This window comes from Mus caroli, unplaced genomic scaffold, assembly GCF_978045245.1.
Source record: "Mus caroli unplaced genomic scaffold, Mus_caroli_1 scaffold_19, whole genome shotgun sequence".
Classification (NCBI taxonomy): Eukaryota; Metazoa; Chordata; class Mammalia; order Rodentia; family Muridae; genus Mus; species Mus caroli.
The window spans coordinates 42,820,177-42,844,893 of record NW_028227274.1 but is presented as its reverse complement, the minus strand read 5'-3'; the positions used below and the strand labels follow the sequence as shown (position 1 = coordinate 42,844,893).

The 24,717-nt window shown below is 35.6% G+C and overlaps 1 protein-coding gene across 1 annotated transcript in view; it reads right to left on the bottom strand.

The window, feature by feature from the left end:
* Positions 1 to 5,053: 5,053 nt before the first annotated feature.
* Positions 5,054 to 24,717, bottom strand: part of Ythdc2 (YTH N6-methyladenosine RNA binding protein C2) — a 53,981-nt gene continuing 34,317 nt past the window's right edge. Inside the window, exons 22-30 of the mRNA XM_021150592.3 lie at positions 23,255 to 23,460; positions 22,700 to 22,895; positions 19,656 to 19,765; positions 18,080 to 18,372; positions 15,294 to 15,471; positions 7,810 to 8,013; positions 6,739 to 6,921; positions 5,483 to 5,570; positions 5,054 to 5,389 (exon numbers count right to left, since the gene is read on the bottom strand). Of these exons, the coding sequence (XP_021006251.1) occupies positions 5,490 to 5,570; positions 6,739 to 6,921; positions 7,810 to 8,013; positions 15,294 to 15,471; positions 18,080 to 18,372; positions 19,656 to 19,765; positions 22,700 to 22,895; positions 23,255 to 23,460 (1,451 nt within the window). The 3' untranslated portion in view covers positions 5,054 to 5,389; positions 5,483 to 5,489. The remainder of the gene's footprint in view (positions 5,390 to 5,482; positions 5,571 to 6,738; positions 6,922 to 7,809; positions 8,014 to 15,293; positions 15,472 to 18,079; positions 18,373 to 19,655; positions 19,766 to 22,699; positions 22,896 to 23,254; positions 23,461 to 24,717) is intronic.

The following is a 24,717-nucleotide window of genomic DNA, read 5'->3' as shown; positions in this document are numbered from 1 at the left end:
TAATACGAATATTTCAGGCTGGTGTCATACAAACTTTAAAGCATACATTCAAAATAGTATCTTTGGTTGTAGTGACCTGCTTCAACAAAATAGTTTATTTAAATTAAAAATGTCTGAGACATTTACTAAACTTGCAAGTTCTTGAGGAGCCCTACTACAGAACTACTGATAGATCAATCCGACCCTGCAGCTTTCTTTTTAACAGGTATCTTTATCCTCACATAAAGTTCAATTTTTTCTAGCTTTAATATTTCTCAGCTTTTTTTAAAAAACAAACAAAGAAAGAAAGAAAGAAAGAAACAAACAAACAAACAAACAAACAAACAAACAAAAACCAAACCCATTTCACCTAAAATTCTTGCCTGGTATTTTAGCAGGTAGTTACTATAAGGTATAAACTCTGAAAAATACTTTGCTCTATTCCAACTTATTGCTATAGTTTTAACTATCTTCCCTAATTATTTTACAAAATCTATATGTTCTTAAAGGAACTCAAATATAGGGACTATAGAAATGGCTGAGGCCAAAACCACTTCCTGATTTTCCTGAGGACCATAATCTGGTTCCCACATCCTCACTTGGGTACCTCACAACTGCCTGTAACTCCAAATTTAATATCTTCCTCTGGACTCCACAGACACCTCCACACACATGATACAGAGACACATAAGTAAAAAGTTTAAAAAGAGAAAGTTTAACAATTACATTTTCAGTAACCATCCTCTTCATATGCTTTAGCACAATCTACACTGACTCAATTGTGTTATGCTACACAAAACAAAGTTGCCATATTCAAGCATATAAGTTTTTCTTAAACAGCAAGAACTCTAGCTGATGTACCTTAGTATGCTATTATAAAATAAATAAATATCAATAAAGGGTCATTAACTGCTCCCAGTGAATTAATAATAACAAATTTTAAAATTCTCTCAAAAATGATAGGACTGATGGATATCAGGTTTCTCAAGTATCATTTTCATCAAAGATATGGGAAAGTGGTACCTGGCATACAGCAAGTACTTCATGTTTGCTAGGTGGAAAATTACTAGCATTTGAAGACAAGGTACTCTTCTTTCCAATATTCAAAAAGTTTAAATATGGTATAAATCTCTACTTTCAAATAGTGAATTGTCAACCAATTTTATGCTAAAGTATTTTAAAGGTTTTATACTAAATACTTGGCATTTTGCCATTGAAAGAGGGTTACTGACATGTGTATGGTTATTCTTCAAGGTAATTGAAATGCATTGATATCTCAGAAAATATTATTAGTTACAGATACCTTAGTTGCCACACCCACTCCAGTAGTGATAGGCCCAAAAGCTTGGATGCAGTCCTGAGGTGAAAAGTTCATGGAAACTTCGTCTCCTGGAACCGTGGCATCCTGTAAAACAAATGCTCCAAATCTGTCCTTGCTTTAGTCAGTGAACGGATCTGTGTGCTCTCCTTTAATATTGTTTTATTATAAGTGCCTCCAAGGATTGATTTTGACATATAGATTAGCCTTCACCAGTGTTCCAATATCCTAGGAAATTGTTGAGCCAATCTTGGGCTTATCTTTGTAAGAATGTTACTCATTCAGATGAAAATGCCTCCAGTGTTGATAGACAGTGATAGAAATCAGGCATTACATTCTACTAGAATAGAGCTTGTAATCTCAGGGCTGGTCTACATTGCATACTTAGAACAACAGCAGAGTCACTTCCACACACAGGAATTTACAATGGCCTAGGGGGGAATTATAAAATAGACTAGAATTGGAACTATGGCAAGGGCATGAAGCCCTTGTCCCTGGCTTATAAGATTAAGCTGACCTTAGGTAGGGCTGCTTTTTTATTTTTTTGAATATTTTTATTTTATTTTATTAGATATTTTTTTATTTACATTTCAAATGCTATCCTGGAAGTTCCCTACACCCTCCACCACCCCCCCCCGCCCTGTTCCCCTCCCCACCCACTCCCACTTGTTGGCCCTGGCTTTCCCCTGTCCTGGGGCATATAAAGACTGCAAGACCTGGGGGCCTCTCTTCCCAATGATGGCAAACTAGGCCATCTTCTGCTACATATGCAGCTAGAGACATGAGCTCTGGGGGTACTGATTAGTTCATATTGTTGTTCCACCTATCGGGTTGCAGACCCCTTCAGCTCCTTGGGTGCTTTCTCTAGCTTCTCCATTGGGGGCCCTGTGTTCCATCCAATAGGTGACTGTGAGCATCCACTTCTGTATTTGCCAGGCACTGGCATAGCCTCACAGGGTCTCAGAGAGACAGCTATATCAGGATCCTTTCAGCAAAATCTTGCTGGCATGTGCAATAGTGTCTGTGTTTGATGGACCCCCAGGTAGGGTACTCTCTGGATAGTCCATCCTTTCGTCTTAACTCCAAACTTTGTCTGTGTAACTCCTTTCATGGGTATTTTGTTCCCTATACTAAGGAGGAATGAAGTATGTTGGTCTTCGTTCTTCTTGATTTTGTTTTGCAAATTGTATCTTGAGTATTCTAAGTTTCTGGGCTAATATCCACTTACCAGTGAGTGCATATCTAGTGACTTCTTTTGTGATTGGGTTACCTCACTCAGGATGATATCCAGATACATCCATTTGCCCAAGAATTTCATAAATTCATGGTTTTTTTATAGCTGTGTAAATGTACCACACTTTCTGTATCCATTCCTCTGTTGAGGGACATCTGGGTTCTTTTTAGCTTCTGACTATAATAAATAAGGCTGCTATGAACATAGTGGAGCATGTGTCCTTATTACCAGTTGGAACATCTTCTGGGTATATGCCCAGGAGAGGTATTGCTGGATCATCCAGTAGTATTATGTCCAATTTTCTGAGGAACCGCCAGACTGACTTCCAGAGTGGTTGTACAAGCTTGCAATCCCACCAGCAATAGAGGAGTGTTCCTCTTTCTCCACATCCTTGCCAGCATCTCCTGTGACCTAAATTTTTGATCTTAGCCATTCTGACTGGTGTGAGATGGAATTTCAAGGTTGTTTTGCTTTGCATTTGGTAGGGCTGCTTTTGATTCCAGTAGTTAACACTAATTTTTATCCCAGTTGGTTCCTGTTAGCTTTTATGTATGCATTCCTCTGTTTTGTTGTAAAAATTGTTTTGCATCAGATAACTTCAATGTACCTTAGATGACTTTAACTTCCTTGTCTCCTTCTGATATAAGCCTGATGCTCGCTTTGAGAAATTAGCTTCAGATACAACACTCCCTTGTGTTTGCATCTGTTACTTTTTAGCCAACTCTCTGCCCATTTGTACCAGGACCCTGATTCTCCTGCGGATTGAGGTCTTATATCAGAAAAGTATCTAATGCAAGTTTCAAACAAACAAACAAACAAAAAACCCATAATGACTGTAATTATAAGGAATTCAAAGTGTTGCTACATGGGAGGGTGAAAGGATATGGTGCACAAGATCTGAATAACTTCATAGTATTTCATTTGATAAGTATATTTAAAATTCATTTATTCAACAGTATTTTTATTATATTCAAATTATATCCACTCTACCAACAAACCCATCATTTATTTACAAGGCTAGATATTACAAAACAAGGAACATTTAAACAAATTTTATTTCTTTAAAAGTTCTTCCAAATTTAGAATTCTGAAAACCTCTACATATATACCTTTAAAAAGTATACATTATCAGGAAAATTGTAAGTTTCAAAAGAAATGTAATACACATAAATGAAGCATAATTCACTCTGGATCAGCTTCAAAGTGTATGAATGAGTGTGTGAGTGTGTGTATACATATATGCATTCATATATCATATATATATATGTGTGTGTGTGTATGTGTATATATATATGTATATATACACATATATACATATATATATATCACAATTTCTAATACAGGCAAAAGTTATAGCTGATATCTTTAAACAATGCATTAATACATTTTCACAGAGAAAGAAGAGTTCTCAAGACTTCATGCCAATCCATGATTTTCTACATCTTTGCCCTCAAATACTGAACCAGACATTTGTTTTCTTTTCATCTTTAAATTAAATTAATTTTCAAATGCTATGAAAAGTACTATCAAGCCTGCTCAATTTAGAGCTCAGTAGCAAAGATATGTCTGATGTTTTGTCCTGCACTTCTACTTTATCTTCAAAGAGTCTCAAAGAAAACCTGTAAGCAATGGTGGTAAAAGCATAAAAGAAAGTAACTCTGTGATGGTAAAGAGACATGAGACTTAGCATTAACACAGACTTAGAAAAATTAATGCCCCATTTACATACAATAGGTGAGAGAAAAAGATTAAAAAATAATGGAAAAAGACATGAAGAATTATGGGTTGTGTGAGCTTTAGTTTCAAAGATATACAGCAACCAAACTATCAATAACCGCTGAGCATTTTTTAAAACTTGTATTAATTTCCATAAATTTTTGTTATTTTAAATTGAGTTCTTGTAGCAAAACAAAGAGGTCATAATAGTAATAGTTATGTGAAGGTTGCTTCATGGGAAGCAAAAAAAGAATGGGTATATTTTACATAAGGTTAAGAGAGACAGGACTAGGAATGAAATTAAGCACTGATCTCATCAAAAGTCGAGAGAAATTATCTTTCTTGAGATTTTTATCTCATTCTGTAATCAGAGAAAAATAGCACTTCTGTTTTTTACTATATTTCAGGCTAAAAATAACAATGAATAGCCCTTATGTATACAAGTTCTGTAAGAGATAATTTAAATTTTTAGTGTGTTGGTTGTTTTTTTAATGATAAACCTAAGAGCCGACTCTTCTAGAATGGTTCTTAGATGTACTGATATATTTATGCCTTTCCTGAATTAAAAAGTCAACAGTAGGGCTGGAGAGATGGCTCAGTCATTAAAGGATAGGCTCACAACCAAAAAGCCAACAATAAGAGTTTGGTACCTCAGGCAGAGGTGGTGCAAGCCTTTAATTCCAGCATTCAGGAGGCAGAAATAGGCAGGTATCTGTGCGTTTGAGGTCAGCCCGGTCTTACAGAGCTAGTTCCTGGACAGTTAAGGCTAAACAAAGAAAGAAACCCTGTCTGGAAAGAGCAAAAAAAAAAAAAAAAAAGAATTTGGCATCAACAGTCATTAACTGAATATTTTAAAGAAATGTTTACATTCAAATTAAATTAAATTAAGTGCTGTTGTATCAAATACCAAAATTGCTATTTTGTTCATCTGAAACAGATAATTAACAAACATTATATAATAATTTCCTTAAAACCACTAGAAAAATTTAAATTATCTTTTCCTCTATATGAAGATGATGATTCTGAAGGAATACTCTATGCCTCAAATCCACTCATGGCATACAACACTTCATCAAGGTTTTCAGAAAATCAGTGCATTCTGTAGCTACAACAGGTATAACGCTCTTCCATAGCCAGGAGTTCTGAAAAAGTTAAAAAAAAAAAGTAAACAATCTGAAAGTCATCCTAAAGATAACAAAGACTGGGAGTAGTGCTTAACCCAAATAGTGTATGACCTGAATGTCAATCACAAGTTGTTTTTTCTCCCAATGGAAGACGTTCCCATAACTGGAGCAACTGTTCCCCGACCTGAGGTTCTAGCTCCTAGACAATTCAAAAGAGAAAATAAGCATTAAAAAAAAAAATCTGGGCTGATTTTTTTTTCAATTAGTAAAAATATATGTAGACAAAAAGGCAAAATAAATTTGACCTTTACAAAGTCAGATCTGTTAATATTAAATGGTAATACTATTTCTAATTCTCTGCTTTTATAGAGTTAACATTTAAATGTAGAATTCTACCTTATGTGAAAATACCACACTTTTTATAATGAACTGGCAAAAGATTTCCTTGTAATCTCTGAATTCTGTCTAGATGGAAACAATAAATTTTATTTTAAGTGGAAATTCAACAAGAACACTCAATTTGAACTTCTAAATGTTTGAAACCTAGAATATTAAGATGAGGCTTTCTCCCCAAAATAAAGCATCTTAAGTGACTACCTAATCTTACCTCAGGAATTATTTAACTTTAAATCAAAATTAGTAAATTATCAGAACATGAATAAAAAGAAGGCCACATTTTTTGGTTTGTTTGTTGTTTGTCCTCCTGTGGCATGTATGATACCTCTACAGAGTAAGTACATAGAAAGAACTCAACTCCCCCCCAGGGCAGTTTGAAGTAAGTCACAATGCTTCAAATAAATTATTTGAATGTAATTTTGGTAAAGCTAACTGTGGAATATGCTTCCTTGCATGTAAACTGGGACCAAGAGCTCATGGTACTGTTTGTAAGAATAGATTCCAAGATGCAGCCATCATAGCATTTTGGCACTATCTGTTCACTCTCATGCTACTAATGTAAATGTACAGAGGCAGCATCATTGGTGCAAAGGAGCCTAAAATAAAGCAAGCCACTAAAATATAAAATATTTATATAATGTGCCTAACCAACAAGGAAGCTGACAGTGCTGTCAGTTTGATTTCAAATGACTGCAGGATGGTAATCTGTTTGGTCACATGTGTCATTAGACAACAAAACCCCCTGAAGTGACTTATGAAAGATTTCATATGACAAGAAACAAAATTTAGCAAAATGTTAATATCTAAGACATGTGGAAGCACACGTTTATGTTTTTTATAAACCAAAACCACATTGCTCATATGCATAATGGTATCTACAATCTATATTTATATATTTCCACTTTGAGCAGTAACAACAGCAACAACAAAAACAAAGTTGAAAGAAAAAAATGTAAGATGCCTGTATATACCTGCCCATCTCTGCTTATCTGTACTTTCTTGTTGTCATTCCAAGGATTGAGTAAATGGTGTGCAAACTGAAAGGGAAGGCTTTCTTTGCGTATCCACTCCACTTTAAATACTCCACCTAGTCCAGCTGACCCCCAGTCTTGGCTCTTTTCCCTTCCTATCTCAGAAGACATCCTAGAAAATCCCTGTATAAAAATGAGGGAAAGGATGAAAGAAGACATTAAAATAGCTCTATTTATCTGATAGAGTTAATTATAATTTTTAAATAATTTTAAAGAAATGGTACAATATTAAAATAATGCAAATTTATCAAGAACTATAAGAGCTGCTTTATCAAAATTTGGAAGATAAATCAATTCTAGGCTAATGTAATTTCAAATATTAACAGTTTCTTTGTAATGTATCAACAGTTGTAAGTCAGCATTTATTATATACAAATACAATTAGCAAACCTGTAATTTTATTTATAAATACCACAACTATGAAATAACTTAATAGTATGCAAGTTTAGATATACATAAATTCAAATTAATGTTAAGAAACTGTCTCAGAGATAACATTGGCTCAATGGTTAAGAGGGCTAGCTGCTCTTCCAGCACCCATGTGGTGGCTCATGACCACTTGTAACTCCAGTTCCAGGGGATCTGACTCCCTCCTCTTCTGATATCCCCAGACACTGCATGCACGTGGTGCACAGACTGATGTGCAGGCAAAACACCCATATAATAATAACATAACTTCAATTTTTTTCTAAAAAGAATCACGGTCTTTTTGTTAATAACATTTCCAATCCACATAAACATTTTATAAAGGCAAAGGTTCTTGCATTTAATCTGCTACCAGATGCAAAGTTTCCGTCAGAGGGAAGAACTACTCATCTGGGAACATCCTAGTGAGTCCTATTGCCCCCTTGCAGAAATGTGAAACACACCTCACCACCAATCCCACTACAGGCAATTTTATTGGACCCAAATACAATGGAAAGCTAATCTTTGGTTTTGGTTTTTTCTCTGATCTTGAGAATGTAACCTCAGGCAAAACAAAGCCCATTTTATTGATTCAGGATGGCTCACCTGGAAATGTCCAGATCCTTGAACAGAAAATACCAAGTAAACCATGCTGCTCTCCCAAAACGCTCGATTTAGCTTCCGCTCATTACTAGGGGTTGTAGACCAGATACCCTTCTGTTGAGAAATTTCAAGGTTTCTCAGATTGCTACTCTTCATTATGAAGTAACGAATAGGCATGTTTGGTCTTGGTGAAGGAGATTTTGAGCCCTATGAAAGAATGCATAAGTTCTTGAAAGGTAATTTGACCTTTCGAAGACAACAGGCTCTCATAAATAACATCTTGATAAACAAATGTTACCAAATCCAACAAATGCAAATTAACCCTTTTCATGGCTTAATTAAAAAGCCAAAAAGAAGAACTTCTTTCCGAAGCATCTAAAGTGCTTTGTACCAAGAAAGTAACTTTATTATTAATTCTAATTTACACCTAGAATGAATTTTCATAAAATGTTTTATGAAACTTCCAATTCTGAAAATAAACCCACAATTATTCCAGTTCACTGTTTTAAGACAATTTTAAGATGACAAAATGGAACAGTCTGGAAATCTCTCTGAGTTGTAGAGACTAAAGCTTAGACACCATCGTGACTATAATGGGTACAACAATGCAAAAAGAGTTGCACAAAGAGTTCCAAAGAAACTGCAGAAGAATCCCCAAAACTGAGTGGCTAGGCACAGACCTAATCAATAGTTCAGACAAAATGTGCTGAGAAGGCCAAGACTAGAAGGAAAACAGCAAGCTAAGTATCTCCCACATCTCACAAGTGGCTGGGAATACTCGGTATGCTCAGCCAGAGCAGATACCTTGTAATACATAGTGCACTTGCCCTTAGGAGAGTCAAGCCCTAGTGCTAAAAAGAAACTAGTAGCAGAATAAAAATTTCTCAGTACCTACTGTAGCACTTTTTTTTTTAATTAAACCTCAAAAGAACTAAACTGACAAGGTAGTTCAACAAGCGAAAAGTGCTTGCCAAGAAAACATGGTAACATAAGTTTGATCCCTGGAGCCCATGATGGAAGAAGAGAACTGACTCCTGAAGGTTGTCTTCTGACTTCCATACAGTTGCCTTGGCATGAGTACACACGTGCACAAGCATGTATGTACATGCACATGAACACATACAAATAAATTTTTTAAAAGTTAAAAAAGTATTAAACTAATTGTTAGTTAACCTAGATAGTAGAAGACAATCTAGCATATTTAAAGGAACACACACACACGAAAATCTAGCAGCCAAATTTATAAGAAATACAAAGAAAATAAAGGATAAGATCTATAACCAGGAAAAAAACAATCAATACAAGCAGACTCACATAGCAGGTTTCGGAGACAGTAGACAAGAATGGTAAAATAGCTATTTTAAATTGTGGGAATCATGTTTTAGAAGATAAAGGAAAACATAAACACCATAAAAGTGTTATTTTAAATAGCAGGTGATATTAAAGATACAAGGGGAACCTTGAGACATAAAATAATAACTGCAAATAATGACATCGCAAAAAATGAATGGTTTACCCTCTCAAAATAAAGATATCATTGACAGAAGAGTGAAGAGAGAATATCTTGTCTCTCTATATATCTGGCACCTGTCAATAATTATCTGATGGTCTATGGCTTAAGTGGGAAATGGATGTGTAACATCCAGGAGGTAGAAAGAATTCTGAGATAGTGCCAGATGCAGGAGATTTTCCCTAGAAGATGTGATGAGACAGATTTACGGTACCTTAGCACAAGTAGCCAGCTACAAGGAAGAATGTAGATTAAAATAAATGTGTTATTTTATGTTATGATCTAAGCAGAGAAGAATATAGCTATATGGCCAAGGTATTTTAAATATATTTTGAGTGTTATTTCTGGGAACATGGGGATGGAAAGAATAGTGACCAAATTTCCACAGAGGAGATACAATAGAATTACCTAAAATTAAGCTAAGAGGGAGAAAGGATTAGAAAGAAAATAAAAAAGAACTCTGAAATACTGAGTAACGTTATATCCACATACACAGATAGAGATACACACAGAGATACCTAGCAAGAGCTCCAGCAAAGGAAGAAAGGGTAGATATGAGAAATAGTGTGAAGAAATAATATTCTTAGGTTTAAAAAAAAACAGATGGAAATTACTGATAAACAAATTGAAAAAAAGAATCATAGGAAGCAATATCAAAATCCAGTTCCTCAAAAACAATGATTAAAAAGAAAATTCTAAACACAGCTAAAGGAAAAAATATATTATATACTAAGAAATGAAAATGACAGTAAACCTCCCATCAATAGTTCCTGTGATCTAAACACTTATCCTTTACACCCACAAATAAAGGCAGTACTCATCCCACATCAAAGTAACTTTTTGGATCAGTCAAAGGCTTTTGTAGAAACCCACAACTGGTCAAAATGCAAAGAATAACTAACTGTAGGAGACCCAGCCCTAAATGGTATATATACAATGCAACCCCTATTGCAGGGTATTTGATCACACAGCGAACTCCAAGACTGTTATTTACTGGGAGAAAAAACTTTTTGGTTATAGCAGAGCTCTCACAACAACAGAGAGAAAAGAGAGGCTACTTGAGATCAGTGCAGAAAGAAAGGAGGCAGTTTTATGAGACAGACAGATTGCAGGAAGAGAACAAGTTAGATATGGGTGAAGATAGAATGAGTCAGAGAATGAGAAAAAACCAGAAGATCAGAACAGATTGCTAGAGTTAGTTTGAGGCCAAGCAGAGTAATTCAGGAGAAATGGAGAAAAGCCAGTTTGAATCAGTAAAGCTTGGAGAGGAGTTTGTGTCATAACAGCTGAGTTGAACCAGCCAGTCAGAGCTCAGAAAGAACTACAGAGGGTGAGCTTATTCACCAGTAAGCCTCCAAGATGACAAATCAGGAGAATAAAAGATACTGTAACAAACCCCTATATGTAAAGCTCAAGGAACATCACTGAAGAAGGGGCAGAAATATTCTAAGAGCAACAGGGAACCAGTAGTCAGAGCTTTGGCTACTTCGTAGGCTCTTTTTTCTTTCACCCTTCTCTACCTCTCCTCTTCCACCCTATCAACTCCGTAATACTAGGTAGGAGAGAAAACAAGGTTAGAGGGGAAAGGGAGCAACTTTCCTGGTGAGTAGGGGTTGAGTTCCTTGGAACAAGTTTGATTTTCTTTGTGAGGATATCTAATTTCTTCTTTTTGTCTCTTCACACACAACTACTTAACAAACCATAACAAACCACAACCAACAGCATCCAACCACCAACTGCCCAACCAGCCCCTTCTATTAAGGTTCTAGCATTTATATAGCCTCTGAAAAGTCCTCAGAATTCCAAACATCACACACTCACGGAAACTATCTTGAACTGGCATAACCATACCCCTGCTAGAGCATTAGACAAATCATAGTCACATGCTGCGAAGGCACTCCATATCCCCACACCTAGGATTAAAACAAAAATATATTCCCATAGTTTAGAAACCATAATTCTTAATACAGACAAGGGTGCCTGTTGCTAGATATTATCTCCCCCTCCCCCTTTGGTTTTTCAAGATAGGGTTTCTCAGTGCAGCCCTGGCTGTCCTGGAGCTCACTCTGTAGACCAGGCTGTCCTTGAACTCAGAAATCTGCCTGCCTCTGCCTCCCAAGTGCTGGGATCAAAGGCGTGCGCCACCACACCCAGCTTTTTTATTTAAAAAAAAAAAGATTTATTTATTACTATACATAAATACACTTTAGCTGACTTCAAATGCACCAGAAGAGGGCATCTTATATACATGATAGAGAATCTAATATACCCATGAAGTCTCAAAAATATGGTTACTTAACCAAGATATGAATAAGGAAAGTACAAACTAACATGACTATGTGAAAGGGGGATAATTTTGAAAGGCCTTGCCTCTAGATAGAGTTCTACAGGCAATCAATAGCTGCTGAATAAAGAAAGATCAGTTTTCACATGGTCAAAGACCCTGATAGGTTATTCAATGCCATGTGGGTCAACTCTATCATAATAGGGTATGTGTATGTAGGTATATATGTATATATGTGTAACAATAATTATAGAAGAAGAGATCATGAATTTGAGAGGAAGTGATGTGGTCATAGGAGTTATAGGAGTGGAGAGTTTGAGAGGTAGAATATATGAAATTCTTAAAAATTAAATTTCAAAATGTCTTTACTAGTAACTTCTACCACAAGCATAAGGAGAAAATAATACCAATTCTGTGGTAAGGGATTTTTGTTGTTAGTGTTTTTCATGAGGGATATTATTCAGTATTCCTTTTTTTTTTTTCTTGTAGAGTTTTAAAACAAGATGTAATGGTTTGAATGAGAATTACCCCCCCTAGGCTCATATATTTGAGTGCCTAGTCACCCATTGGTAGACTGTTTGAGAAGGATTAGCTGTATTAGAAGGTGTGGCCTTGTTGGAGGAAATGTGTCACTGGGGATGGACTCTAAAGTTTAAAAACAACAACAACAAAACCCAGCCATGCCAGGATCTTTGGTTCAGGATAGAATATTCTCAGCTACTATCCCAGTGCCATCACATTCCCCACCAAGACTGTAATGGACTAAATCTTCTGAAATTGTAAGCAAGTTCCCAGTTAAATGGCTTCTTGTTTAAGAGTTGCATTGGTCATGGTGTCTCTTCACAGATCAGTAGACATTCAAATATATGATCCTGTGGGGGTTCATGCTCATTCTAACCACTACATCTTGTTTCGAAACTCTACAAAAGTAACACAAGGAAAAAAAGTACTGAATAGTATTTCTTATAAACAACATTTATAGCAACAATCCCTTACGACAGACACTTTGATTCAATAAAATCAAATCCAGCAATATACAAAAGGCTGGTATATGTGAATTCCTATGGTGGTTGGAATATGAATGGCCCCCATTAGGCTCATGCATTTGAATGCTTAGTCATTAGGAAGTGGTGCCACCTGAAAGAGATTAGAAAGTGTGGTATTGTTGGAGCAGGTGTGGATTTAGTGGAGGAAGTATGTCACACTGAAGGTGGGCTTTGGGGTTTCAAAAGATCAAGCCAGTATCTCTGTCTGCTAGTTGGGGACCTAGATGTAGAACTTCTAGCTACCATGTCTCCCTGCTCGCCACTATGCTCTTCACCATAATGGACGAATCCTTTGAACTGTAAGACATAATTGTTTTCTCATTCAAACCATTACACCTGGTTTCAAACCTCTACAGAAGTAACACAAGAAAAAAAGAGTACTGAATAATACATGATTAACATGAACAACACTGACAACAAAAATCAGTATTACCTTTGTCAACAGAAGTCATAAAGACACAATCACAGCTATTCAGGAGGAAAAGTAACAGGTCAGAAAACAAAGACAAACTGACTGTAAGTCTCACAGTCTACATATTCAAGTCAGTGTATGACTGACAAAAGAAAAATAATTATCAATGAGACTTGGTAGAGTCAAATAAAAAGATAAGATATTTATGATTCAAATATAACAAATTTGCCGAAGTAATTTAAGAGGAGGGTGATCCTTTTGGAAAAATTATGCTAGATTAATTGTATAAATAATAATAAAAACCCTCCCATCCATATCATATGAATTAACTTGAAATAGTATCACATATCTAAATGTAAGAGCTCTAATTGTAAATTTCATGGAAAGAAATTGAATATTTTTGTTATTTTGGATTATCCAAAAATTTCTCAGTACACAAAATACATAAATTGTAAGAAAAAAATGAGAAAAAAGAGTCAATAAAAACTAGAAACAGATGAGCATAACACATGACTTAAACCCCAATACTAGCAGTCTGATCTCTGTGAGATCAAGGACAACCTTGCCCTAACAGCAAGTTGAAGGCCGGCCAGGACTATACAGTGAGACTCTGTCTCAAAACAGAAAAACAATGGTATAAATAGCCGATCTTCAAAAGAAGGTTATAGAAGCAAATTGTAGGTTAGAAAAGAAAAGCTACAAAGCATGCTAAAACAAATATCGCAGATATGTAGAAAGTTCTTACAACTTTAATTTTAAGAAAGATAACCAATAAAGACAGCATAAAATGAACAAAAGTTTGAATAGATAATTCCCCAGGGGCACACACAGAATGGCATGTGAGTACAAGTGATGCTCAATGTTACTACACACCTGGAAAAGGCAGAATGATTAACTGTCAAAGAAAAAGGTGGTCAATATGGAACAAAGAAAATACTTAAAGATTGTTGCAAAAATTGTTACTTAGTTCAGGCATTCTGAAAAGCAGTGGAGGAGTTTCTTATAAAGCTAAGCATGCACTTATTATGCAGCCTACAGCTCCACTCCTAGGTATTCAACCCCAAATTAAAACAAAACAACAACCTCTACATACAAAGGCTGCACTCAAATATTATGGCACCTTTAGTAAAAATGCAATGTAAAATAACTTGAATGCCCACATCAACTGATAACATGGGTAAAAACCAAATAAACAAACAAAAAAACCCTCCAAATTATAGTATGTCCATACAATAAAATACTACTCAGAGAAAAGTGTAATTGTTACATTCAACAGTATAGATGAAAAGCACTGCATTAAGTAAAATAAACTAGACACAGAAGCACGATTCTACTTACAAGATATTTAAGAAAATGAGTAGTGATTACTGGAGTACTGAGGTAATAGAAATGTTGGTATCAACTATGGTATCAATAGAGTTATATAGCATTTCAGTTTAAACTGATAATTTTTTCTATTACCTATATTTACTTGTGTGTGTGTGGAGGGGTATGCTCATGCCAAGTACATTCATGTAAAAATCGAGAGACAACTTGTGGGACTCCACTCTCTCTCTTAGCCATCAGGTTCCAGAAATCAAACTCAAGTCACAAGGATTGGCAGAAAGCCCTTTCACCCACTAAGTCATCTCAATAGCCCATAAACTTTTTTTTTTTTTGAACAGAGTATACCTTAGTAAAACAGTTTAAAATACACCCCCCCACACACACACACACACAAAATAGAACCTAAGAATAAAAAATGCTCTTTCTTCTTATTTAGCAAGTGTTCAGCAGACATTGTTCATCAAAACACAACTAAAGAACTTACAATCATACTCTTGTTCACATATCAGTACCATAAGTAATAAGAAACACATTTGAACATGTGAAATTATTCATATCACAGTTTCCAATTCTAGATCAAAATTTTCTGTCTTTTATATTTTGTGTTATAATTTTTATTTTATGTATTTAAAATAATCATTGAACCACAGAAAACACTTGAAAGAATTATAAAACAAAATTAATATCAAGGTAATATTCTTCTTTTAACTAAAAACTTCTAGTGATATAAAGAAGAAAAAAATAGGCTGCATCATATATGCCATCAATAAATAATCAGTTAGATTAAAATATAGCATTAGTATTTAGAATTCAGGCCAGTTACACAGGTACACTGCTTATAATTCTGTATAACCACATCTGTGAGACATGCTGCAACCCTGCTCCTTACACAGACTGTGGCTGCCCTACCTTCCCTGAGGATGGAGGAGAGGGGCTGGCACAAGGACTTGGGTAACTGCTGCTGTCTGTGGATTTCACAGATGATTGATCTGACCGGTCATCGGTGCTCCGCTTAGGATGTAAAATTCCTCTATCTTTGTACTTCTGAGGTGGATGTAAGGCTGGAGATGGAGATTTCATCAGTACTCTTGAGCAAGAAGAAGCACAGGTCAGTTATATATAAGTTTTTAATACAAAGAGAATGCTATTTACACCCAAAAACCCAATGACATACAATGTATGGAACACTTTTAAAGAAAATTCATTTTTCTATTATTTATCAAAAAGAACAAACACATTAAAAATGGGCTAGGAGTGTTGCTTAGTGATATAGCACTGCCTCAGGCTCTGGGTCTGATCTCCAGCATCAATGAATACATAAACGAAATATAAATTCAGAAATAAGAAAGAGCGGAGGGGTGGACAGTCAGCTCAGTCAGTAAAGTGCTTATTGTATGCAGTGGTTTGAATGGAAAGCATCATTGTTGGCTCTTACATTTGACCACTGGTACCCGGCTGGTAATCCTGTTCAGGAGCAGCTGGGGCCTTACTGGAAAAAGGAAGCCACGGGAGGCATGCTCCAAGGCTTTACTGCCTCACTCCACTACTTGTTCTGTGATGAAATGTGCTCAGCTAATTTCCTGTTCCTGTTTCCACACCTGCCAGGCCTTTCCTCCCTGTTGCCATGTGTTCTCCTACAGGATGGGCAAGCTGCCTTTTGTCAAGTATTTTATCAATATTTTATTAAGCATTTTGTCATGTATCAATATTTTGTCAAGCATTATATCATGACATCATAAAAGAAACTGATACACCATGCAATCATAAGGACCTGAATTCTATCCCTGGTAAAAAGAAAGCTAGGTTCAGCAGCATGCCTATAATCTCAGAACTAGGCTGCCGACTTCAATTTCTGATATTTGCACACGCGTGCGCATGCATGCGTGCACACACATAGACCCCAAACTCACCCTTCCCCCAAACCCCACAGACTATAGGGTATGTTTAAAATCTGAAGTAAATCACATTCTGAAAAATCAGAAATGGTATTGTATAAAACACAACTAAAAATGATACTGTGCGAACACTGGAAGAATACTGGACCAGAGCAGACAGGGATCTATATATTAGAACAACAATAACTGTACAACTCACTAGAATAATCCTGCATATGTCTCTTAGCTTTAAGTTATTTGTGAAATTAAAAGGTTATGTTAATTGTTTTCTTTTTACATTCCAGATTTACATGAAAAAACTACATTTGGTAATTGCTATGGTTTGAATGCTATATAAAAATAATAAGTTGAATTTTGAAAAAAATAAATAGGAGGTTATCTTAGATGAAGTCTAAGATTCTTCTAAAATTCTCCAGGCGTGATGGCATACACCTTTAATCCCAGCACTTGGGAGGCAGAGGCAGGCGGATTTCTGAGTTTGAGGCCAGCCTGGTCTACAAAGTGAGTTCCAGGACAGCCAGGCTATACAGAGAAACCCTGTCTCAGAAAAAAAAAAAAAAAGAAAAGAGAAAGATTCTTCTAAAATTCTATAAATACCATAAATATATCATTCAAGGTTTTTTTTTTTAATTTAAAAAAATGTATAGCGTGTACTCTGTGGTACAATCAGACAATATATTCTGATTTCAGTGTAAGGTTTTTCTAATACCATCTAAAAACACTCTTGCAAAAACAAGGGATATAATCAAACCATGAGAGTTAACTATTAAAGAGAATAAACAGAGTATATGCAAAAATAAGGGACATAATCAAACCATGAGGGCTAACTATTAATTCACAGAGAATCAACAGAATATAAGATTGAATGATGTAACCTGGAAAAAGCCAAGCCCAATATGCTGGGCATCTCACAGTAGCACTGACCTAGTCCCTTCCAAAAAGTAAGAGGAAATGCTCTATATGACAATATGTTAAAAACAAAACCAAAAAACCCTCAACACCCTACCTTCCATAAACCCTGGGCTTAAATAAATCTTCAATTTCTGGCAAGTGGGAAAATTGCAGTTTTGCTAGAATGAAGAAAGCACATTATGTGTCCCCTTCCCTGCTGTCCTCACATGGAGCGGCGTGCAGTGCATCACTGACTAGGCAGTATGCTCTTCAGCAGGAATGCTAGCTGGCAATACTGACAGGAGGTAGTGCTGTAGGGCAACTGCTCTTCTTATTTATTATTGGATATTTTCTTTATTTACACTTAAATGTTTTCCCCTTTCCATGTCTCCCCTTCGGAAGCCCCCTACCCTATCCCCCAACCCCCTGCCTCTATGAAGATGCTCCCCCCACCCACCCACCCACCCACTCCCATCTTCTCGCCCTGGCATTCCTCTACACTGGGGCATCAAACACCCTCAAGCCCAAGAGCCTCTCCTCCCACTGATGTCCAACAGGGCAACTGCTCTTTGAACAGCACTGCGAACTAGGCGTCTAGAAAAATGTCATCTGACATATGTCCACTAAGATGGATCATTTTGGAATTTGCTATCTTCCAAGGAGATCTTGAATTTATGAATTCTGGTTATGCAACATTTTCAGTTTTTTCCTGAAAGACTAGCTTTATTATATCATAAACACCTGCTTAAAATCATTCATATTTCCTTAGTACTTATAAGAAATATCTTTAATAAACTCCATTTTATTGTGATCTTTTACATACACTATGTTATATGTAATTAAGAAATAGTATAAATAGTTCACTGTCCTGGAGAAAATGTACCCATGTAAAAAATATTGCATATTCACCTTTCTCCAGTAGTAGATCCATCCGCAAACTCAGTGTCAGCTGTACTTTTCCTACTATTATTGGATCTCCAAGATGAAGCCAAAGGAAGTTCTTCTGAAGACATGGGTCTTGGCCGCTGGCCAATTCCAGATGGTTGCTGTAAACCTGCAGACTGTTCTTCAGTGCTTAAAACAGCTATAATTGCTCGTATGGTAGCTTCATCGACTTGAGACCAAGGTTTAGATGGCGCTCTCATTCGGCGTAAAAACAAACTATGCCACTTCTGTCTGAGCTGTAGCAATAAACTGGCAGCCTATAATCAATTCAAATACAAGCAAAATGTGTATCACATACGTGAGGAGTTGCTTTACTTTCTTATGGTCTACAACTGTCTCTAATGAACTGTCTTACATTCAATATAATTTTCTATTCATTTCATTCATTCTGTTGCGTAAGTGAAAATTTTAGCCATCATATTCGATGCGAAATGAAACAAAACAGCAAATACTGTTTACAGTAAACGCTGCTGGTGGTATGTGTTAATTCTAAAGAAGCACTAAGTAAGGTGAATAAGGAAAGATGCACCTAGCCTATTCATATCATCTACAGACCATTCAAATGGTGATGGCCAGGAGGCAAACAGATGCACAAAAGGGTCTAACATAGAGACAGACTTGAGAGTTATAAGAGCTGTCAGTTTTAAATTTACAAACAGAAATAAGGTTAGCAGAATTTGGTGTGAATGGGAATGAGATTTCAGTATGCTCACATGATAAATACATGAATAAATAGAGTAATGGTTAAAAGAGTAAACCTACCCAGTGCTGACCACTCACAGCTCTGTTGCCCCCCAAAATGAACAGAGAATGATAATTTAAAAAAAAAAAAGACCTACAATAACAAAAAGGTGTGTCAAGAAAATCTTAAATATGAAGAACAAAACTTTATCTCTTCCAATTCAGTTATGAAAACAGAAAAAGAATGATCTCACATCTTTCTCCAGAAATGTTAAAAATAAGTGGTGCTCTATATTCAATATTCAATATTTTATATATCCATAAACACTAAAATATTACTACTATAGCTTAGATGGCTTTAATGTCTCTAAAAAAAAATCTCACTGAAACAATCCAACAGTACTGGATGATGAGACTTCAGGAATGACAACGACTAGACAGACTTCTGAAAAGATTTGAAAGATGGAGTCTATCTCCTTCGCCCTTCAGCTTTCCATCATGTACAGAAACACCATTCTTCACCATGGAGGACACAGGGCTTAAGGTATCATCTAGTAAAAGGAGTAACTTTCACAAGCACCCCGATCATAGACTGAAGAATATGTTCATTAAAAATTATCCAAATTAAGTAGCACAAATGAAACGAGATAACAGCTACACATAGATACTGGGCCACATCTATGTTGTGTTGCATCCTTTGACAGAAGAAAAACATGATGTAGCAGAGAATACATGAGGGGGTCTATGAAAATTGAAAACCAAGCCATATTAAAGGAGCAATATTGAAGATAAAAATTTTAATATGCTATTTCAATCATATTAACTAAAAAAATTTATGTCCTATTATAAAACACCTTACCTCTGGCTCTAGTTTGAAGTTAAGCCATTCATCAAGCTTCAAAGCAGCCAAATTGGCAGTAGTTCTGTCTTCCATCTCACTGTCACTGCTGTCATTGGGAATACCATCCGCTGTCACAACACACAGGAAAAATGAACCACTTTATCTAATGTTACAAAATGACAAAGAGGAGCAGAACAGGTACTTCTCCTTACAGTCTCAACAGGTCATGTAGAAGTTCATCTAATCAAACAGAATATAAACTTAATCTAATTATATAAAATACAAGCCAACAATATGTCTCAGCACTGAACAAGCCTTGTTTGATGCCCAGAACCCATGGAGGAAGAAGAAACTCCAAAAATATGCCCGATCTTTATGACAGCTAGTTACCAAGAAGTACTACTGAATTTAATACAGGTTACAGATAAATAAAACATACTGAACTTTCTGAAAGAAAACATTAATTAAAATGAAAAAAAAGCTGTTGCATTCAAAGAGGAATACAAGACAACTAAATTTTTAAAACAGGGACAATTTTCAAAGAGTATTTTAGCAATATAAGGGCAGCAAAGCATTACAAGAAGGTCTTTTACTAACATGCTAACTTTATTGGTAAACAAAAATACTAAATGAGGGTACAGTGCTTATATAATTAATAGTTACATTGAGGAAGATATAGAATACACCCAAAGCTTAAAGATTCCAAATTTAAGAGGTATCTTTAAGCACTCTAGAAAATGATACATAAGTACCATTTAATAAGTAGTGCAGATAGAAGAGAAACACTGCCATAAGGGGAGGGAAAATACTGTAACTCAAATCTAACTCACTGAGGAAAATAAATCTTAACAATTAAATTACAGAAAACAAAAGCAATTATCTCTGCAACAGAAGAATTACATTTCTCAGCTCTGAAAGTAAAGAGTATAAAATTAATCAATCTGAATATACAGTAGTCTAAACAACTTAAAGTGTGGTAGAAAAAGATAATAAAGCCATTTTTCCTAGGTTGGCAGGATTAATATGTAAAAATGTCTATACTATAAAAAGCAACCTACAGATTCAATACAATTCTACCAAAATTTCAAAGACCTTCTTCACAAAGCTAAACTAAAAAAATCCTAAAATTAACATGGAAATACATACACACATAAATAAAACAAAACAACCGAAGGTGGATAACAAAGCAGCTTTAAGTAGAAAGAACACAGCTGAAAAATCTCAACGTTACTTAACATTAAACTATACTACCATAGTGATAAAGACAGCATGGTACTCATTCAAACACAGACATTAACTGATGACTAATGGATGCCACAGATGACCCAGAGATAAACACAAACAGCTAACTTTTGGACAAAAGTAACAACAATAACAGCAACAAAGAAACAAACAAAAGCCCATCAAGCCCCACTGGGAAAAAAGAAAACCTTTGTAACAAATAGTACTTACAGACTTGTTATCTATTTGCAGAATGAAATTAGATATGCATCTCTCACTCTGCATAAAAATCAACTTACACTAGATCAAAGACCTTAACTTCAAACAAAAAATACTTAGAATGCTAAAGAAAATCACAGGGAAAACACTTCACAACATATGCCAAATTCCTGAACAAAATCTCCATAGCACAGGAAAAAAGCCTCAGCAACTGACAAATGTGATTAAATAAAGTTTCTGCCCAGCGAAACAAATTATCAAAACTAATAGACAGCCTTCAGAAGGTTAAATTAAATAAATGGAAAAATTAAGCAAAAAACCAAACTCCTGCCAATCAATATTGGCCAATGATCTAAACAAAGTTCTGAAAAGAAGCAACATAAACAGCACTAATTCCTTCCAGCCTACAACTTGGTACAGAGCCAGTGCTCCAGACCGGTCCCCTCCCTGCCGCAGACCCCCAACCACCCCAGCCTGATTCCCAGGAGGTCCATCACAACAGAGCCAACCATTTCTTTTTCAAAACATATTTACCTTCAACACTTTCTTCCTTTTCTCTAAAAGCCTTCTTATCCCTTTAAAATATTTACAATCTGATAGCTCTGAATGTGTACTTCCCACACTTCTGAACTCTAAGAGATACAGACAACAGAATGCCTTCTAAAAATCACTCCACTTAGGGTATCCTAATCATCTTAGCCTTAAACATATCGAAAAAGACCTCTTCTCTTATAATGTACACAGCTTCTGGATTTTTTCCTACACTTCTAGTTTTTCAATTTCAAATAAGTGGTAGCATGGGCTGGCGAGACAGCTCTATGGTTAGGAATGCTCAGTGCACAATCACAACAGCCAGAGTTAGGATCCCAGCACACACAGTAACAACCCAGGTGCTCTGTCCACAAGAGATTCATGGAGCCTTGCTGGCTCCCAGCCTAGCTGAAAAAGTGCAAGCCACATGTTCAAAGAGAGCCTGCCTCAAAGGAACAGGCAGAATGAGTGACAGATGAAGACACCTGATGCTATCTTCTTGACAACTTGCACATTTATCAGATTCTTATACACCCCAACATACAAAGTAAATAAAAATGGGCACCATTATTCAGCAACCTGCTATAACAAATAACCTGAAAATGTAAAAAGTAATAGCATTAGAAAAATAATTAAAATATTCAACTAGAAAACACATAACATTAAAAAGCATTCACATAAAGATAAGCATATTAGTTACTTTTTAAAAATTATCTTTATTCTTACTTAAACTCAAGTAGAAAACAAACATCTTCCCATCAGTAAGATTAACAAAAATAAACCAACAACCTGCTAACTGAAAATAAATTTCAACAAAACTGAAATGTATTACTATTTCCTGTCTCAGTATATCAAATATGCCTTATAGTATTTCCTAATTGTCTCACTATATCAAATACACCTCAGTATTCCCTAACTATCTCATTATATCAAACATTCCGTTGTATTTCCTAATTGTCTCACTATGTCAAATATAATTCAGTATTTTCTAACTGTCTCATGTTATAAACAAACCACACCAATTGTTGTATTTTTATGATATTGGCTTAGTTTATTTCATATAGATTTTTACTACTTCATACTACATTTACCTCTAAAGGATGAAGGTTCCTGAAGAGCGTTACTTGCCAGTCTTGCTGGTCCACAGAACACCAGGACAGTAACAGGTGTCACTGCTGAACAACATCTGATATTAGCAATTCTATGGGCTCTGGTCATTTCATCATAAATAAGCCAATCTGTGGGCAATGCCTGAATCGCTGCAGCCTGACCATTGGCTGGAGGAATCTATTAAGAAAGAAAAGAAAGAAAGAAAGAAAGAAAGAAAGAAAGAAAGAAAGAAAGAAAGAAAGAAAGAAACAAAGAAGTCAATCTCATTTATTAATCTTATTTAATCAAATTTATTGGGAATACTTTTAAGTTCTTTAGTAAAACATAATGTATATTAGTACTCAAAAACTGAAGCAAGCCCTTGTTCTGGTTTATTCAGATTCCCTCACTACTTTTCCAATGTTCCCTCTTCTATTTCTAAGATTTAATATTTTATTACACACATTTTCCAAATTATTTTGCTAAAGCAGAGCAAGTTGGAGTATTTTTGTTTATCTTCATTACCACAAGGTCTAAGAGCATTAAAAATGTTTTACCTTTTTGTATTGAGGCTGACTGAGAACTGAAGTGGGATGAAAGCGTACTTTTTTTTCCTTTGGCCCTGTCAATATTACATTCTCTCTGTCCACGTGGACTAAATTAGGATACATGCCTGCTACCAATGCAGCTTTAACAACAGCCCAGTTCTCGGAGTTTGTATTAACATCTCGAATGTCACCACCACCTCGTGCTCTAACAAAACCTAGGTGGACAAAAAGAGCACACTAATCTTTTCTATTTCGCAAAAGGCACTTTAACATTTATGGACATTTGACAACAGAAAATGTAGCCTCACACAAATTTAATAATATCTATCTCTATGGCTAATATTATCCATTCTGGCAAGTGTGGAAGAATAAAACTAACAGAGCAAAGTTTTTTGTATCTGTTCAGGCTAGATGAACTATATAAGTTACTGGGAAAAGATATCATATGCAATTCCAACTGTCGCTTTATGGATCCCCTTGTTCATCATCCTGAGCATTTGGGATATTGGTGGATGGCTTTTACACCTGGCTCTATATGCACATTCTTCAGTAAAGCCATTGATCAGTTGCTGTGTTGATTAGCTTTTTGTCCACCTGACAAGCTAGAGTCATCTAAGGAGAGGGAACCTCACTTAAAAAAATACCTGCCTCTGGCCTATAAACAAGTCTGTGAGGTATTTCCTTGACTGCTGATTGATGTGACAGGGGTCAGTCCACTCTGGGCAGTGCCTTCCCTGGCAGGTGGTCCTGGATGATGTAAGAAAGCATGCTGAGCAAGCAATGGAGAGCAAGTCAGCAAGCAACATAATTCCAGAGTGTCTGTCTAGTTCCTGCCCTGACTTCCTTTGTTGATGTAACAGCTAACAGCTGAAATAAGCCCATTCCGTCCCTGGTTGCTTTTGATCACAGTCTTTATCATAGCAAAAGAAATCAAACCAAGACAGCTGCCACCATAAACATACTCCAAGTTCACAACTTGAAATCCAAACCAGTCTTTTGACTTTTACCAATATTTTCATTTTCTCAGACATCATCTCTAACGGTATAGTTAAGTATGCATACTGTACGCTTAAATTTTAAAAACCCTTCACATTTTTCCATATTTAAAACAAATCTAAATTCTCAATTATCTCTTTCCCCTAATACTTTGGCTAACCTATAAAACCAGATTTAGATATTAATGATTATCTCTTCAGTTAACTATGTTACTTAAAAAACAACAAAACTTTCAAAGCCATTCTAAAAGAAAACAGTAACATTAGAAAAACTGCATACCTTCAAGGTATTACCAATCATTTTAGTGTTCCACATGTATACAGCAGCCATATTACTCTACTTAAATTTTTATATTCACATATTCTTATATTAAGTGTATACACACACACACACTTAAATTCACTGAGTTAAATAACTTCGAATTGGAAGAGTCAAAAGTAAATATAACAACTTATTATATATAAACTGATCACTAA